At 42.8% G+C, this 18,682-nt stretch overlaps 1 protein-coding gene across 3 annotated transcripts in view; it reads right to left on the bottom strand.

The window, feature by feature from the left end:
- Dner (delta/notch like EGF repeat containing) overlaps positions 1–18,682 on the bottom strand; it is a 314,710-nt gene that overhangs the window by 37,302 nt on the left and 258,726 nt on the right. For 2 of the 3 annotated variants that reach the window (XM_087209350.1, XM_004868010.3), the window contains one exon: positions 506–628. The exons of the other annotated variant lie outside the window; for it this stretch is intronic. In XM_087209350.1, coding sequence (XP_087065476.1) covers positions 506–628 — 123 coding nt within the window. The remainder of the gene's footprint in view (positions 1–505; positions 629–18,682) is intronic. 3 annotated transcript variants of the gene reach the window in all.

The following is an 18,682-nucleotide window of genomic DNA, read 5'->3' on the forward strand; positions in this document are numbered from 1 at the left end:
CGTGTTATAAACACCCTGTCAATGGCTGCTATTTTTCCAGAGTGACATTGACCGGCATCTACTCAAATGAACTAACATTTCCCTCCCAACTGACTCACTGAGTGAGAATTAACTTATTTGCCAATACTCAAGACTCCACCTGCCCCTCCACCGGCCAGTACAGCATCAGCTCTGCCCAGCCAGCCTGACTGGGTGTTCCTCCTCCGTGTACACCGCGCACAGCCTCTGGCATGTGCCTCCTCATGCACCTTTTTGGTCTCAGCTTTTTATACATTCAACAGAAGAGAGAGCTGGGATGCGTAGGAGAGGGAGTCTTCAGAGGGAGCAGTTTGCAGGGGTGAGACTTGCAAACCAGCCTCCCTGGACCCATAAATCTTCCAGGCCTCAGTATTTGATCTTGGCTCTAAACAAATTCATGCTCCAATTAGAGGTGTTTGCATTAAAGCTGGGAAATCCACCAGGTCATTCAGAGCCACCCCAGTCAGAGAGGCCGAGCAATGCTCACCTTTGTAGTCTGCTAGGCACACGCACTCATAGCCGTTAACCAGGTCCCTGCAGGTGGCTGCGTTGAGGCAGGGGGCGGAGAGGCACTCGTTGTACTCCTCCTCACAGTACAGGCCGTGGTAACCTGAGGGGTGGAGAGAGAACTTGCAGTGAGAGGGATCCTGTGACAACCACAGCCACCAGCCGGCACGGCAGCTGCACCGGCAGGGAAACGCAGCCACGTGCAATTCCAGAGCTGGGCCTCTGGGGGCTGGCATGTGGATCTGTGGAAAGGCTATGAAGAAAAGGCCTCTTCTCATCACACAATCCCAAACATGGAAGCAGCGATTGCATCACTCTGTGTCCAGGGGTTCTGGCGCAGGGAGAGAGGGTCCCTGAGTGTGTCACCCCCAGCCTCGGGAGACTGAGGTTTACATCTGCAGAGTGACAAACAGCTCTTCTCCAGGCCACAACCACACTTGTGGTCCACGCCCATCAGAAAAAATATATTTAATGAAAGAGTGTTATTAAATGAGAAAAGCATCGATTCATTTTCTTTGTTTCTCAAGAGAAAATTAGCTCAGAAGGCTTGACTGAAATTCCTAAAGAAATGTGGGTTTGTTCTGTTGTTGTTTGCTCAAAAATATGATTTTATACACAATAGCATTTCAAATTGTATTTAGTTTGTTAATGATTAAAAGTATGATAGGATAGAAGAGAAAGAAACCAATAATTGATTTTTTAAAGACTGCTTTTACTCTCCTATTTGCAAAGCAGGTGTTTATTCTAAAAAACAAGAAGACAACATTCCTTGAGATTTATTCCTGAACGTTATGCTGTTTTCAACTTTCAAAAACATGTGTTGTTGCCAATTTGCAGTGAAACCAGGCCACTTTTGTCTGGCCCTGTCCAAACAATGAGAAACATGTGAGTGCTTTCAAAAATCACCCTGCCTCTGTTAGTCCTGCATCCAGATAAGCAGAAAAAATAAACCCTAAAACAAACGGGAATTCGCAGCGTGAGGTTTCTCCAGCCTTTCCAATCCTCAAACTCAGAAAGTCCCATGAGAACATGCTAATGTGTGGAGCTGTTTTGTTTCCTGCGCCATCACAAAAGCAGGTTAAGCTCATAGTTGCTTTATTAACAGAGCACTTTCCAAGTATGTTTCCATTTCAGTTATTTCTGAACTGCTGCCCACATTTAGGCAGTAACCGTGGCCCCTTGGAAGAGACCTTGACCTAAGGCAAACTTACCATCATTTTCAATTCTTCACCCTAACCCTATTATTTTTAACTTTAAGGAAATACGTCCTATTGCTCTCTCTCAGATTACAGTGGTACCCCAGTTTATGAACTTCATTCATTTTATGATTTGGGGAAAGATGGCTGCATTTGTGTTTGTGTGGGACAGATGGCCGTGGTCATGCAGATGTGAACAGAAGCAAAATTTTGCTGAATGCTCTTCTTTGTGAATCAAATTGTTTGCAAACAGAAGCATTCTTGAGGTATTTCTGTCATCAAGATAAGGGTTCTCAACCAACAGTGATTTTGTCCGTCAGAGGATATGTTCAGAGACGGTCTGTGTTATGACAAGGAGAGGAGTAGGTGGGAGAGGTTGCTCTAGATTGGGGCCAGTGAACTACAGCCCACAGGCCAAATCCATCCCAGCCTGTTCCTGTAAGTAACGTTCTGTAAGACATGCCACACCCGTCCATTTATTTATCATCTGCGGTCGCGACCACAGCACACTAGCAGGCTGAACAGTTGTGCCCAAGACCATATGGCGTGCAAAGGCTAAATATTTACTGCCTGGCCCTTTACAGAACAAATTTCTTGACCCCTGATCTAGAGTCAGTAGAAGATCTTTCCTTTTGCAAGAGTTTTAGATATTAACTCCTTATCAAATAATGGTCTGCAAATATTTTCTCCCATTCTGTAGGGGGCCCTTTTACTGTTGATCATTTCCTTCACTCTACAGATTTTTAGTCAGATGTAGTGGCCCTTGTCCATTTTTACATCTCTTGCTATGTTTTTGAAATCCTACCCAAGAAATCACTGCCAAGACCAATATAAAGACTTTCCTCCATTTTCTTCTAAGAGTTTTATAGCTTCAAGTCTTTATATCTAAGTATTTAATCCATTTTGAATTGATTTCTGCATGCAGTATAAGATCATGCAAATGGCCAACCAATGTATAGAAAAACAATATCACTAATCATTAGAGAGCTGCAAATCAAAATCATGATGAGAAATTACTTCATAACTGTTAGGATAGCCATTTCTATAAAAATATTTCTGTTGTTATATATATTACATATATATATATATATATCAAGAGTTAGCAAAGATGTGGAAAAAAATGGAAATTTGCATGCTGTTGGTGAGCATATGAAAAGGTATAGCTGCTATGCAAAACAGTATGGAGGAGCCTCAAAAATTTTTAAAAACAATTTAAGTGATTCAGCCATGCTATTTCTGGATATTTATCCAAAAGAATTGAAAAATGGATCTCAACGAACTATTAGATCACCTATATTCACTGCAGTATCATTCACAGTAGTCAAGATAGAAACAGACTGAATGTCCATTAACAGGCGAAAAGAGAAAGAAAATGTGCTATATACATACAGTAGACTATTACACCTCAATCGCAGTACTCTGGGAGGCTAAGGCAGGAGGACCCTAAGTTAGAGCCCAGCCTAGGAAAATTAGCAATGTAGTAATACTGCCTCAACAAATTTTTACAAAGGGTTGGGGATGTAGCTCAGTGTGAAGGCCATGGGTTCAATTCCCAGTACCACACACACACACAGAAAGAAATCCTCTGATATGCTAGGTGAAATATGCCAGTCACAGGAGGTCAAATACTGTGTGATTTTACTTATATGAGGTCAAACGCATAGATGCAGAAAGTAGAACAGTGGTTGCCAAGGGTGGGGGAAGGGGAGACGGGGCACTGCTGTTCAATGGGTAGAGTTTCGGTTTTGCAAGATGAACTGGATCTCCAGATGTGCTGGCTGCCCCACCGTGTGCATGTGGTATACAGTTCTGTAATGTACATTTCAAAATTTGTTTAAAAGGTAGATTGGATGCTGCATGTTTCTCACAATTAGTATATGTATGTATAAAGAGTTAAGCGCCCTTTGCCTCCTTTTCCTAATTATAAATACCTTTTTATAATCTGTGTGAAGCACAGTCACTTGTACTAGCTTTGCAATTGTGTCTGCTTTCCTAGCGGGTCTTTTATCAATCGGAAGGGTAACATATAACCCTACCTGCATCTTTGACCTCTGACTTGAGGTGTTATTTATATAGATAAAAATCAAAATCGGGTTGCATGAAATCATCCATAATTACCTCATATTCTGAAAACAGTATCATTATCTTTTTTCCACTGGCAACATGAAAAGCAAACGAGGAAGCTACTCTACAGAGATAATTAAGCTGGTGATGTTTTTCTTCCTTGGGAGAAAAAGAAAGATAAGGTTTCATCTCCTGGAACAGCTTCCCTAGAGACAGAAACATTTAAGCGTCTTTATGGAAATGTCGAGGGGGCGCCCCTTACACTCGAGCCAAGAAGCCAAAATCAGACTGCTGGAAGGAAACTGTTTCTTCCCAGTGACGAGGGCTCTGTGAAAATGAGGCGGCTGCCTCCTGCTGATAATTAATTCAAGCAAACAAATTAGCTCAGGGCACTCTGCCCTGGGTCTGAAAGATTAGGCCAATCCAAAGAGTTTTTTTAAAAATTAAAATCAGAGACCAGAGTGTGGGATGGGAGTGGCCCCTTCGTGGTGCTGATCTCCATCTTTGAGGCTCTGATGTCCACACACTTTGCCCCTGAATAGTCCGTTTCAATGCTGTTCTTTAGACCCAAGAGAACCCAGCAAGCACAAGATGCCAGGAGCAGAGAGCTGTGGTGAAGGCTGCCACGTTCGAGCTGAGGGAGTGGATGACGTTCTTAACTCAGGTCTAAGCAAACCAAAAACAGGCTCAGAAGACCCACTTACCGCTGGATGCGTCTAACTCAGGGCTCGAGGGGAGAGGCGCAATGACAGTTGGCGAAAAGGTGTGAATGGCATGGAAGAGCACTTTGGGGACATCTGCCTGAAGTTGCGGTCAAAGTTTTCATCAAAGACAGAATGCAAAAGGTAGAAAAGAAAGGACTGAGGCCAGCTGGTCAGGTGGCAAACAAGGAGCCTGACCACCATACTGGACAGGGGTTGGTGGAGGGGAAAAGCACACAGTGCATAGAAGGCAGGGAGGAAGGAAGCCTAGGAGGGCTGGTTAGCAGGAGAAAGGCTCCAAGGAGTGAGTGTGACCACTGGCTTTGAAGAGCAACAGGTCACCGGAGACCCTCAAAATGAAGGCTGTTAATGGGACCTGGCCTGCCCCCTAGAAGTTGTTTTGAAAATGAGGGCGAAAGAGGTCCTTATCACCATGATTGGAGGGTTCTACCAGATTTTAGTAAGGACCAGAGATGCTTAACATCTTGGAATGTTCACAATGATCCTACACAACCAAATAATGGTCCAGCATCCTGCACAACGTTGGACGGTCTCACTGGATGTTCATGTGACTGAAACCCTGTTAATAACCTTCCAAGCCTAGACTCTCCCTGCTGAACATGTGTGGCACAGATCTGAGATGCACTGCACTCTCCTGGAACATACTCCTGGATCATGGAGAAAAAAAGGCACCAAAAGTTGCTCTCCATACTGGAAAATCACATCAAAGAGCAATAGCTCTAGGAGCAGTGAAGCCACCAAGAACCAGCACATGTATCAGTAGAAAACAAAAACCACATCATCAGAATGTTCTCTGCCAATGTTAATGTATTGGTTGGCGTTCTCTTCACTGAGATGCAACACCCAATGCCCCACGACTTAAAGGAGGAGGACAGGTTTAGTTTGCTCAGGACTTCAGTCCATAGTCATCTGGCTCCCAGGCAGAGACATCATGGTGGAAGGCCCAGCTGCTTAGTTCATGGCAGCCAGGAAGCAGAGCAGGGGAAGAGGGCCAGAGGGAGAGACCAGAGATAGACCCCAAAGCTGAGCCTCGATGACCTACCCAGACACACCTGGCAGCGGTGAGCTCCACTGACCCCTTGGGTGGATCCCAAAGCCAACCAAGTTGAAACTGCAGCCTAATTGCCCCAGCTGCGTACAGGAGCCCTGTCACCATGCTAATCACACCACACAGGGCTGTATAAAATTGCATTTAGCTGACTTCTTTACTTGATTATCACTTGACCTCTTCCACTATAATATAAGCTTGAAAATCGAGGCCTCAACTGCAGTCTTCATAGCTGTGCCCACAGTATTGGTACACAAAAGCTACAGCAATCACAGTATTGAATCAGGGCCCAAAATACCACTGTCAACACTCACGTAAGTTGCGCCTCCCATGGCTCAAGAGCGTCCTGGTGGCCCAGGCACAAAGCTCAATGGTGGGGTCACCACCTACAAGGAGCTCACAGTCCAGCAGCACAGTGGGGACACTTGCTTTGTGTGTGTTAACTTGTTTCATCCTCGTGATAACCAAAAGGATGGTCGTGACTAGTCCTAACTTACAGGGGAGGAATTAAGAATCAGAGAGGTAGGGAGCCACCTGGAGTTGTCCGTGCTACACCACCCCCTTGCAGGCCTCCCAGCCAGGGGCACACTGGTGAGGAGCAGAGCTGCACAGGCACCTGCAGCACCACCCCAGCGGGAAGCCCCCATCCAGCCTCCTAGTTTTGACTGTACCTGGATCCACACCCAGAGGCACAGGGGTCATAAAGGCCATTGTCTTGAGCTCCAAAAGATAGAGCAAAAGTGAACAACAGAAAGAGGGCCTCTCTCAGGCTCCTTGATGAAAATTGAAGCCCACTGGAAAAGTGAAGAGAATCTCTGCAATAAAGGCACACCACACCACCGTAGTTGGTAAGTTGGAGGGATCATTACCTCCCACTGGAACCTGGACTATCTTCAGGGGAAGGGCAGCTGGAACCTGCAGTAGAACCTTGCAGAGTTCAACCCTGCAGGAGGTCAGGGAGCTCAACTTGGGACTTGCAGCCAGAAATCAGCCTGAATCTCAGCAGACTGTGGCTGGCTTGCTGAGACTAATTAACTTAGACCTGCACACTGCTGCCCACATTGTCTATTGTGACAGGAGAGACATACCCTAAAGGAGGCCCTTCATTTCTTTTATTTTCAAAATTATTTTTTTCTTTTATTTTCAGTTTTTAATTTTTAGTTGTTATTTTTTAATATTCTTTTCAAATTTTTTTCTTTCTTCTTTTTCTTTTTTCTTTTCTTTCTCTTTCTCTCACTCTCCCACATTGTTCTTCATCTCCCTTTTTGTTTCTGTTCCTGCCCTAATCAGATTTCTTCTTTTTCTCTCCTCTCGATTGTCATTAGTTTCAAAGGAAAGTGAATACAGTTTCTAGCTTCCCTATTGCTGATAGGTTGTTCTGTTCTTGTCTTTGGTCTTTCATTCTGTTTTTTCCTCTTGTCTTCAACAGTTCCCTAGAGTTTGGGTGATCTTCTTGTGTCCTCTGGCCTCACTTCTAACCTTTCCTTTATCCTTCTACCTATCTATCCCTCCCTCCCCAACATCTTCTAAGTTCCCATTCTGAAGGGTAAAGTTGCTATATTGAAGAGTTAATTCACTATAAACATATTTTGGGCTAGTCCTCAATTTTGATTTAATTCACACCATTAAAGGTGATATATTAATTACTATCACAAATTGTCACTTTCTAAGCTGTACTTTATACTATTGTTATTGCTGATTCTATCACTTGGCTAAGGTGTTGTGATCGATCAAATCATTTATCCTTCCGGGACAATGAAAATGAGATTGCCCCAGAGTCATTAGAGACTCAAAACCTTAAGACCAGCTATATCTGGAAGACATCTCTGAGAAGCAATCATTCCATAAGGGTTCTAAATGCAAGCAACAAAGATGCCTACAATAAGCAATATCGAAGTATCAACTCAGGAACTAAACCAAGGACAGTACCAACAACAAAAATAGAAATGAGGAGACATTTAAGCAAGGCACAATCACAGACTTCCAGCTCATCAAAGGCAAACTCTGGGGGAAATGAGGAGGAAAAGTCTGATAATCAATCACCTGGACACCCTGAACTGATAGCACAGGAGGTAACAAAACAGATGAATGAGGCTCTAGAAAAATTCAAAACAGAAATAATTTCCCAAATAACTACAGAGATGGTGAGCAGAAAGAAAGATATGGTTAGAGACTCTAGAACAGAAACTGATAAAAAAAATAGATGAGTTCAGTACCATGATGGAAGCCATGAATGCCTGGCATAGGAAAGAAATGGAAATCATGTATGCCCCACATAGGAAAGAAATGGAATCAATGAAACAGATTCAAACAGATATCCAGAAGATTAAAAACTCTATTGAAAGTACACAAAGCAGACTGAGCCAATCTGAAGAGAGAATATCAGATGTAGAAGACAGTATGGTGGTCAGTGACTATGAAAAGAGAGGTCTCTGAAAACTAGTAAGGGACCATGAGAAATCAATCCAACAGCTCCTAGATGATGGAAAGAAGAATAATATAAGACTGATGGGAGTCCATGAAAAAGCAGAAGAAAGTACAAATGACATAAAAAAAACTGTTCACAGAATTAATGACAGAAAACTTCCCAAACAAAGCAAAAGAATTTGACATACACAGAAGTGACACATATAGGACTCCAACTAGCCATGATCAAAAAAATCTACACCTAGACACATAATAATCAAGATCTCAGAAACCCAACAGAAGAACAAAATACTGCAAGCAGTTAGAGAAAAGAAACAAATCACATGCAAAGGAAAGCCCATCAGAATCACAGCAGACTTTTCAACACAAACCCTCAAATCAAACAGAGCCTGTAGTGAGGTATTTCAAGCCCTAGAAGAAAACAACCTCCAACCTAGACTGAAGTATCCTACAAAACTGTCTTTCAAAATTGATGGGGAAATAAGATACTTCCATCACAAAGAACACCTGAGAAACTTCATGAATGTCAAACCAGCACTCCAAACGATTCTAAAAATATCCTAGAAAGAGACGATGAAGGTCACACTCCATGAGGCCCAACAGAGAAAATCCATCAGGCAAGGGAATAAATTAAAAGAAGAGAGGGAAAATAACATGACAATGATAAGTCAATACATATCAGGTATAGCCATCAATGTTAATGGCCTCAATTCACCAATGAAAAGAAACAGACTGGCAGAATGGATTAAGAAGCAAAATCAAACAATATGCTGTATACAAGAAGTGCATCTAGTTCAAAAAGAAATTTATGGACTGAAAGTGAAAGGATGGAAAACAGGTTTCCATGCAACAAGGAACCTAGAAAAAGCAGGGGTAGCTATCTTATTGACAAAGTAAACTTCAAACCAAAACTAATTAGAGAGAGACAAAGAAGGTCACTACATCCTTGTAAAGGGAACAATCCAAGAGGAAGAGATGACAATCATAAATATATATGCACCAAATACTAATGCCCCCAACTATATAAAACAAATATTAAGGGACATGAAAAACCAAATAAGCACTAATACAATTGTAGTGGGGGACCTCAATACCCCACTGACACAAATAGACAGATTATCTAGACAAAAAAATCAAAAACAAAATAATAGAACTGAACCAAGCTTTTGAACAAATAGACTTAATAGACATCTACAGAGTGTTCCACCTCACAAAATCAGAATATACATTCATTGCAGCTGCACATGGGTCATTCTCTAAAACAGAACACATACTAATTCATAGAACATGTTTAAGTAAATGCAAAGGAACTGAAGTTATCCCACATCCCTATCAGACCATAGTACAATTAAACTGGAGATCAATACATAAGAAACCACAAGAACTTCACAAACACATGGAAATTGAATAACACCTTCCTGAACAACCAATGGGTCACAGAGGAAATTAAAGAAGATATTAGACAGTTTTTGCAATTAAATGATAATGACAGTATAACATACAGGAATCTATGGGACACAATGAAAGCAGTTCTACAAGGGAAATTTATAGCAGTTAATGCCCACACTAGGAAAACAGAACAAGCTCAAATAAACAACCTAATGCTGAACCTTAAGCCCCTAGAAAAAGAAGAGCAGGACAAACCCAAAGCTTATACAAGGGAGGAAATTATAAAGATCAGAGCAGAAATCAATGCAATGGACACTAAGAGAATGATACAAAAAGACCAACGAATCAAAGAGTTGATTTCTTGAAAGAATAAATAAAATAGATAAACCCTAGCCAACGTTAACAAAAAAAGGAAAGAAAAGGCTCAAATCCATGTAATTAGGAATGAAAAAAGTGAAGTCACAACAGATCCAGCAGAAATCCAGAGCATCATCAATACCTACTTCAAGGACCTGTACTCTAATAAAATGGAAAACATAAAAGACATGGACAGATTTCTAGATACATATGAATTACCAAAATTGAATGAAGAAGATATAAAAATTCTAAACACCCCAATTACAATCATTGAAATTGAAAATGTAATTAAAAGTTTACCAACAAAGAAAAGCCCAGGTCCTGATGGCTTCATTACTGAATTCTTCAAGACATTTAAGGATGATCTATCGCCTGTACTCTTTAAACTTTTCAAAGAAATTGAAAGGGAAGCAATACTTCCAAATTCATTCCTGGAAGCGTTACTTTGATTCCAAAACCAGGGAAAGACCCTACTAAAAAAGGAGAACTATAGGACAATCTCCCTAATGAACATAGATGCAAAAATCCTCAAGAAGATACTGGCAAACAGAATACAGAGGGTCATCAAGAAGATCATACACCCTGACCAAGTCAGATTTATCCCAGGGATGCAAGGGTGGTTCAACATATGTAAATCAATAAATGTAATATACTATATTAACAGAGTCAAGGACAAAAACCATATGATCATCTCAATAGATGCAGAAAAAGCATTCGATAAAATTCAATACCCATTCATGATAAAAACCCTGCAGAAAATTGGAACAGAGGGTCTTTATCTCAACTTGATAAAGGCTATGAAAAACCAACAGCCAACATCATACTAAATGGTCAAAAACTGAAAACTTTCACACTAAAATCAGCAACAAGACAAGAATGTCCACTATCACCACTCCTGTTCAATATAGTTTTGGAAACATTAGCCATAGCAATTAAACAAGAGAAAGAAAAAAGGAATAAAGATAGGAAAAGAAGAAGTTAAACTGTCATTATTTGCTGACAATACAATACTCTACATTGAAGACCCAAAAAACTCTGCCAAAATTCTTCTAGACTTAATTGACAGATACAGTAGAGTAGCTGGATACAAGGTAAACACTCAAAATTCAGTACACTTCTTGTACACAAATAACAGTCTTGCTGAGAGAGAAATTAAGGAAATAATCCCTTTCACAATAACATCCAAAAAAATGAAATATCTAAGAATCAATCTAATGAAGAAAGCAAAAGACCTCTACATTGAGAACTACTACACTCTGAAAAAAGAGATTGAGGAGGATATAAGAAAATGGAAAGACATCCCTTGTTCCTGGGTAGGAAGAACCAATATAGTGAAAATGGCCATACTTCCAAAGCTGCTATACAGATTCAATGCAATCCTGATTGAAATCCCAACAGTATATTTCACAGATCTAGAGAAAACAATCCAAAAATTCATTTGGAACTAGAAGAGACCTAGAATACCACAAGCAATTCTAGGCAACAGAGACATGGCAGAGGGTATCACAATCCCCAACTTGAAATTATACTACAAAGCCGCTGTGATAAAAACAGCATGGTACTGGCAAAGAAACAGACCTGGGGTTCAGTGGAATAGACTAGAAGATGCAGAAACAACTCACAACATACTCAGCCACCTCATCTTTGACAAAAGAGACAACAATCCTCACTGGAGGAAAGACAGCCTCTTTAATAAATGGTGCTGGAATAATTTGTAATAGCCAAAACTTGGAAACAGCCCAAATGCCCATCAACTGGAGACTGGATCAAGAAAATGTGTTTTTTTTATATAATGGAATACTACTCAGCCATCAAAAATGAGAAATTAGACATTTATTGCTAAATGGATGCACATTGAGGCGATACTCTTAAGTGAAATAAATAGGACACACATGTGTAAATACCGAATAGTTTCTCTAGCGTGAGAAACTGAAAGTGTAAATAAGGACTAAAAGATATAATAGATAATGTGAAATAGGAAGAAAAGGGACAAAGGGGAGGGGGAAGTGGGAGGGGTGGGGGAAAGGAAAGAAGGAAATGGAATTAATATGAGAAAATGAAAAAATGGAAACAAAGTCTTTGTAAATAGGGAGGGATGGAGGGGTTGAAGGGAGGGCAGGGAAAGGGGGAAAAATAAGAAAAAGAGAGTATGTAAAGGTGCATATCTCCAATGCTTAATGTCATTATATTATACACCTAAAATGTACCAATAAAAGGATATACAAAAAAATAAATAAATGGTGCTGGGAAAACTGGATTTTAAATTGCCAAAGATTAAAACTAGATGCCTACCTTTCACCATGCACTAAACTAAAATCGAAGTGGATTAAAGATCTAAATATTAAAACAGAAACACTAAACTTGCTGGAAGATAAGTTAGGTAGAACTCTTGAAGACATTAGCATAGGAAAAAACTTTATGAACAAATCCTCAGTAGCACGGGAACTAGCATAAAGAATCAACAATTGGGATCTCATCTTATTAAAAAGCTTCTGCACTGCAAGAGAAACCACCAATAGAGCTAGGAGACAACCTACAATGTGGGAAAAAATTTTTACCAGCTGTTCCTCAGACAAAGTTCTACTACCTAGAATATATAAAGAACTCAAAAAAGTCAAACCCTGAATATAAAGACCCAATTCAAAAATGGGCTCTGAAATGAACAGACATTTCTCAAAGAAGTAAAAGCAGCAAATAAACATATAAAAAATGTTCAACATCACTGGTCATTTGAGAGATGCAAATGAAAACAATGCTGAGATTCCACCTCAACCCAGAAAGAATGGCTGCTATCAAGAAATCAACCAATAACAAATGCTGGCAGGGTTGTGAGGAGAAAGGAACCCTTCTTCATTGTTGGTGGGAGTGTAGACTGGTGCAACCACTGTGGAAATCAATATGGAGATACCTCAAAGAACTAGGACTAGAGGTCCCATTTGACCTAGCTATTCATCTGCTGGGCATCTTCCCAAAAGAATTATAAGAATCATACCACAGTGATATATATGCTTATCCATGTTTATAGTGGCCTAGTTTGTAATAGATAAAACTTGGAAATAGCCCAAATACTCATCAACTGGATATTGGATAAAGAAGATGTGGTTTTTCTATAAAATGGAGTTACTACTCAGCCATAAAGAATGAGAAACTAGAGATATTTATAGCTAAGTGGATCCATATTGAGGCAATACTCTTAAGTGAAATAAATAGGATGCATATGTGTAAATACTGAATAGTTTCTCTGGTGTGAAAAAACTAAAAGTGTAAATAAGGATCAAAATGTATAATTGATATTGTGAAATAGGAAGAAAAGGTCTAAAGTAGTAGGGGAAGTAGGAGGGGTGGGGGAAAGGAAAGAAGGGAAAAGAAATGTACCAATAGACTTAATGAAAAAAAATCAGATAGGTAAAGAAATTGGCCCAGTCAATCCTGTGTGCCCTTTTAACTTCCCCATGTTTTCCCCAAGCTTGCCTGCTGTGTTAGTCTGCTAGGGCTACCATAACAAAATGCCACAGGATGGTCCAGCTAAAGAACAGAAACTGATTTCTGGAGGCAAGAAGTCCAGGGCCAAGGTGTCAGCATGGCTGGTTCATCCTGAGGCCTCTCTCCTTGGCTGACGCCTCCATGCTGTGTCCTTGTGTGGCCTTTTCTCTGTGTGTGGACACCCGAAGATGCTGGCCTTTCTTACAAGGCCACCAGTGCTGTCGTATTAGAGCCCTGACTGGTGACCGCACTGGACTCGAATCACCTCTTCTCAGACCTCATCTCCAAAGACACACTGGGCTTAGGGCTTGAACCCACGAATCATGGAGGAACATAAACTGAATCAGGGCTTCTCAGCTGTGACACTGGAGTAGTTCTCCCCTTATCTGGCATTTCACTTTCTGTGGCTTCAGTTACCTGCAGCAAATTTTGGCCTGAAACAATAAATGGAAAATTGTAGAAATAAACAATCCATCCCTTATAAATTGCCCGGCCTTCTGAGTCACATGATAGAACTGTCACATGATGCTCTTGCTCTGCCTAGGATTGGGACCATCTCTTTATCCAAGGTATGCGTACTGTATTCCAGGTAGGTGTAGGGAAAAAATACAGTGTGGTGAGCCCTCCGTATCGCCAGGTTCTGCATCCGTGGGCTTGATTTACCATGGCTCAAAAATATTTGGGGAAAAAAGTTGCATTTGGCTGAACATGTACAGACTTTTGTCTTGTCATTATTCCCTAAACAACACAGCAAAACGACAATTTACATAGCATTTACATTGTAATAGTACAAGCAATCTAGAGATGATTTATAGAATATGGAAGGTTGTGCATGGATGATATGCAAATGCTGCACCATCTTACATGAGGGCCTGGGCATCCTCAGATTTGGATGGCCATGGGGTAGGGATGCTCCTGGAACCAGCCCTCTCAGCTACGGAGGGATGATCACTTGTGGAGGGTTTGGTACTATGCATGCTTTCAGGCATCCTGTGGGAATCCTGAAACATATCTCAAGGATAACGAGGGACAGCTGTAATGACGTTTTGGTCTGGAGCACTCTTCTTTGTTGTTGGTAGCTGTCCTGTGCATGGTAGGGTATACCAGGGATTGAACTCGGGTCCTTGAGCTTGCACAGCAGGCAGCAAAACCACTGAGCTAAATCCCTGGCCTCTGCTCTTTATTTATATTTTGGGTTTCTCATATAAGAGAGGTCATATGATATTTAAGCTTGTTCGATTTATTTCACTTAACATTATGTCTCAAGGGGCATCCATTTTCCTACAAAGTTTATTTTTCTTTATGGCAGAGCAGTACTCCATGGTGTGTAAATACCACATTTTCCTTATCCATTCATCTGTAACATGTAGGCCACTTCCAAGGTTGAGCTCTGCACCCTGTATTCCAGTATTCCAGCCGCGATGGTCAAAGCTCTCTGCAGACTTTGTGGTGATCTCTGGAGGACGAACATTTCTTTTGAGAACCACGGCCCTAGATCCTTCAGAGTGACTCAAGATTTGGGACATGCGATTTTCAAACAGCTAACAGTGAGAGTGAATTCATCAGAGCAAAAAGGTTCCTGGGCAATGCTGAAGGGGCACCTGCCATCTTCGGTGTCAGGTAAGACCCTTGTGGCGACTCTCTGCAGTGTCCTCTCCCAGAAGAAAGTGGCACTGAATTGATATGCGGCTGGGATAAAGAGGAATGAGGGCAGCGCCCCCTCCTGGTGATATGAGAGATAACGGGCATCCTATTGAAAGTTTCGCCATCAGGCTGGGGCTCCAGTTGACCCTCTGCTCAGGCATCCTGGCAGGGCTGGTATCCAGGAACTGCCATTCCTGCTCTTTGGGTGAGAAGCCTGTAGCCCACAAGCATGGTTGGTTCGGCAAAGGACCCCAGGGGTGTGGACAATTCCAGAACAGGACACCCACTGCCTCCCTGGGGACAGGCAAGGTCTTCCACTTGTTCTTTGCATTCTCTCAACACTGTCTCATGACAACAGTGTTTCAGCATCAAGATGAGCTCTGGCCACATACTGTGTTTATTCCCACGCTCTTTCCCTTGCCTGACCCATCTGGTCATCACGCTTGGAAAACCTAAAGCTGGGAGACTGTGGCTATAGCCAGATGGCTTCCACACGCTGTGCAACAAATCCCGCAATGCATCCCTCCATGGTGCCTTTGGAGGGCGATTTGTACTTCCTCCCGCTCAGCAAAAGCAGCCTGGCAAGAGCTTCCCCACCCAGTGGCCATGTGTCCGAGGAGCCCTGGGTGAGGCCATGGGTCTCGCTCCCCCAGCTCACACTGAGCTCCCAAACTTGAGGTGAGAGCAAGTTTAAAGTGTCTGGAGTCTTTTGTCTGTTTGTTTTTACTTTTCAGCCCATCTGATATAAGTGGGGAAAGTACAGAGTGGTTCGTTGAAGAATGTGTTGCAACTCAAAGGACATTTCCCACCACCCTTTCAGTACAGCAGGTAAGATTTGAAAACCTGTGACTGCCTGATTCAAGTCGAGGCTAGTTCCCAAGAGATCAAATACTCCACCTCGCCTGCCCACAGTTATTACAGATGCAGATAGAGAACATAATCCTATTATACTAATACAATTCTCCATGATCTTTCCAATCCTGGGAAAACTCAGTGATGGACAGAGAACCCTGCAGCACTGTGGAACATCGGTGTGAATATTCCAAGGGAGACTCTAAGGGGTCTGTCTGTCTCCCTCATCTCTCTTTGCTGGTGGGTTCATAGTGGGATTCTATTTAAGAATATAAATAAACACAGGCAAGAGTCCCTGCTAAACCTATCAGGTGTCCAGATGCTCTGTTCTGAATGAACCTGTCCACACTGATATGCATACAGACTTATACCAGTAATCATGCTGCTGTAACACACACACACACACACACACACAACAAGCAAGGAATCACGTGTGAATACAAAGGAAGCTGCGTTAGTGAATAAACAACATTAGTAGGGGTGTGGACGCCAATGGCTGTTGTTGTTTCTTTCTTCGATCACCTGATTTCTTACCCTTTCTTCCCTGTGGTATCTGGGCAAGAAAAGAAAATAAATTTTAAAAGACTCTGATCAATCCATGTTTCCATTTGCTTGTAAACAATCAGTATGGGAAGCCTGAAGGTAGAGGCTAACTGGAAGCATGAGACTATAACGGCTCCCTATTGTATGTTACGGAGCCATCTACAAGTTCCCAACACCCTCTTTGGGCTGTAGGAAGGATGGACCATGAAGGGTTAGTGCCAGACACAGCCTCATGCTCTGCTCCATGTGTGTGTCTTCTCCACCAGCAAGGACTCACTGCCTTTGACAGCCTTGTGGCCAAGGTTGGTGGCTCTCTGGGTCTCATGTTCACCTCCTGGGTAAGCACAGTGAGCAGAGAGTAAGGACACACAGAGGAGTGTTGAGAAAATTCAAGGCCGGACAAGAAACACATGCAAAAGTTCTGAGGTGGGGGATGCGCAGCTCAGGGCTCGTTCTGCAAGAGGCAGGTGTCCAGCTGGATGCATCTTAAGGACAAGGGATGACAAGTCAGACTTGCATTTCAGAAAGATCCCCCCAGTACCTATTGGAGAAAGGAGTAAGAGCTGCAAGAACCAATGTGAAGAATCACTGAAGAGGCTCCCACAGTCCTCCCAGGGAAATCGTCACTGGGATGAGGGTGGTGGCAGTGGCAACTGCAGAATAAATGTCAAGGGCCATCTAAAAGGTGAAACGGAAATACCATGCTGAGTGTCAGTCTGAGGAGCCTGGCTTGTTTTATGCAGAGATCCTGCTGCAGTTTCATTCCAAGGAATGGTGGAACTGGTGTTTAGTGAGTTCCCTTCCATGGGCCAATTTCTGTTCTCCAGGCACTCTCAAATACAACAGACTCTCACCAGTAGGATAGGGATGGGGTGACAGAGGGGAGGGAAGGGACACTGAACACCCTCAAGAAGCAGAATGTGGGGGAACAAAAAGGTCTGACGGCTTCTCCCAGGAAAACAGAAGCGATTGGAAGGGAAGACAGAGTTCATCTCAGTGAGTGTCTGCTGAATTCTGACTGTGCTGTCACACACTGAAGTGGGCGCTGAACAGACCCATTGTGCTGTAGTTCAAAGAAAGGTAATGCGTAAGGAGACAGAAGAAGCCATGGACTGGAAGGCAGGCAGAGCAGGACAGAGCAGAAGGAGAAGGAAGCTGGGGAGAAAGAGGGAGACAGGTACAGAGGTGCCAAGATGGACACAGGAAAAAAAGAACAAACACACTGAAAGAAAAGCCCAAAAAGATAAGATGGGGGGGCCGGGGATTTAGCTCAGTGGTTTTGCCGCCTGCTGTGCAAGCACAAGGACCCGAGGTCGATCCCCGGTACCAAAAACAAACAAAAAAAAAGATAAGATGGGGGCTGGGGATTTAGCTCAGCGGCACCACGGCTGCCTCTCAAGTGCAAGGTCCTGAGTTCGATACCTGGTACCAAAAAAAAAAAAAAGAACATAGAAAAACTGGTGTAGAACATGGTGGCATTTTTCTCAGCAGAGTGCAAGGTTCCTGCCAGAAATGCCATGGGTCCTCTGGGTGGCCATACACCACCTACTACAATGACCTTGAGCATTGCCCTTGAAGGGTCACCGAGGTGGAGGAGCATGGGAATGTAGTTGCAACTTTAGGGTTTGAGGGATGATGGGGCCCCGTGGATGTCTTGCTTCCCAAATTCTCTTTATTAAAATAAAATGTTTTGACACCCTTTTCCCTTCATTCAGTGCTGTCTGTAATCCAGTACTGAGCGTGTCTGTGGACAGGGGCCTCTGGACCACCCAGGTACTTAGCGGTGGCTCAGTGCCAGTGGGTGACATCTTTCGTCAAGGTAACTCACAAGCACCTGCAGCAACGAAGGGACTGGCTGACGGACAGGCTCCTATCCCGGCCTGAGGAGGAGACGCACTTGGCACTGCATAGGAGGTGGTGACACACGCAAAGTATCTAGTACAAGGTCTGCACATAAGAAGCGCTCGATAAATGTGTGTGTCCTCTCGTGGCCTGCAGTGCCGGCAGGATGTAAATGGACCCTCTGGTGTCACACATCTGAAATAAGTGCCACCTCACACACACAGCAAAGGCCAGGAGCACGGTAAGGCTGGAAAATGCCATTACTCGGTGCCATCCCATGGCACAAGCAGCAAAGCCCACTCATCGGAAGAAAGCAAACAGAAAGCAAACAGCACAGCCCCCAAGCGTGCTCAGTTAGCCCAGATTCCACGAGACCTGATGTTTCCTAATATGAAAGGTGTGTTTATCTTTGGCTCTTTAAAAACCTGCCCTTTTCCCTCTCCATTGGCCCTCGTCCCCCAAGACCAGTCTCTGGGCCAGATCTGGTTTCCTGCTTGGCAGTAAAACTTTGACTCACTGCTCAATATTTGATCCCAAGCTCTCTATTTTCTCTTTTAACAATGGTCCATTCTCTTCTCATTTCCTTTGCA

Source organism: Heterocephalus glaber, unplaced genomic scaffold (assembly GCF_053883595.1).
Source record: "Heterocephalus glaber isolate CG9 unplaced genomic scaffold, H.glaber_assembly_v1.0 deba00001004, whole genome shotgun sequence".
Taxonomy (NCBI): Eukaryota; Metazoa; Chordata; class Mammalia; order Rodentia; family Bathyergidae; genus Heterocephalus; species Heterocephalus glaber.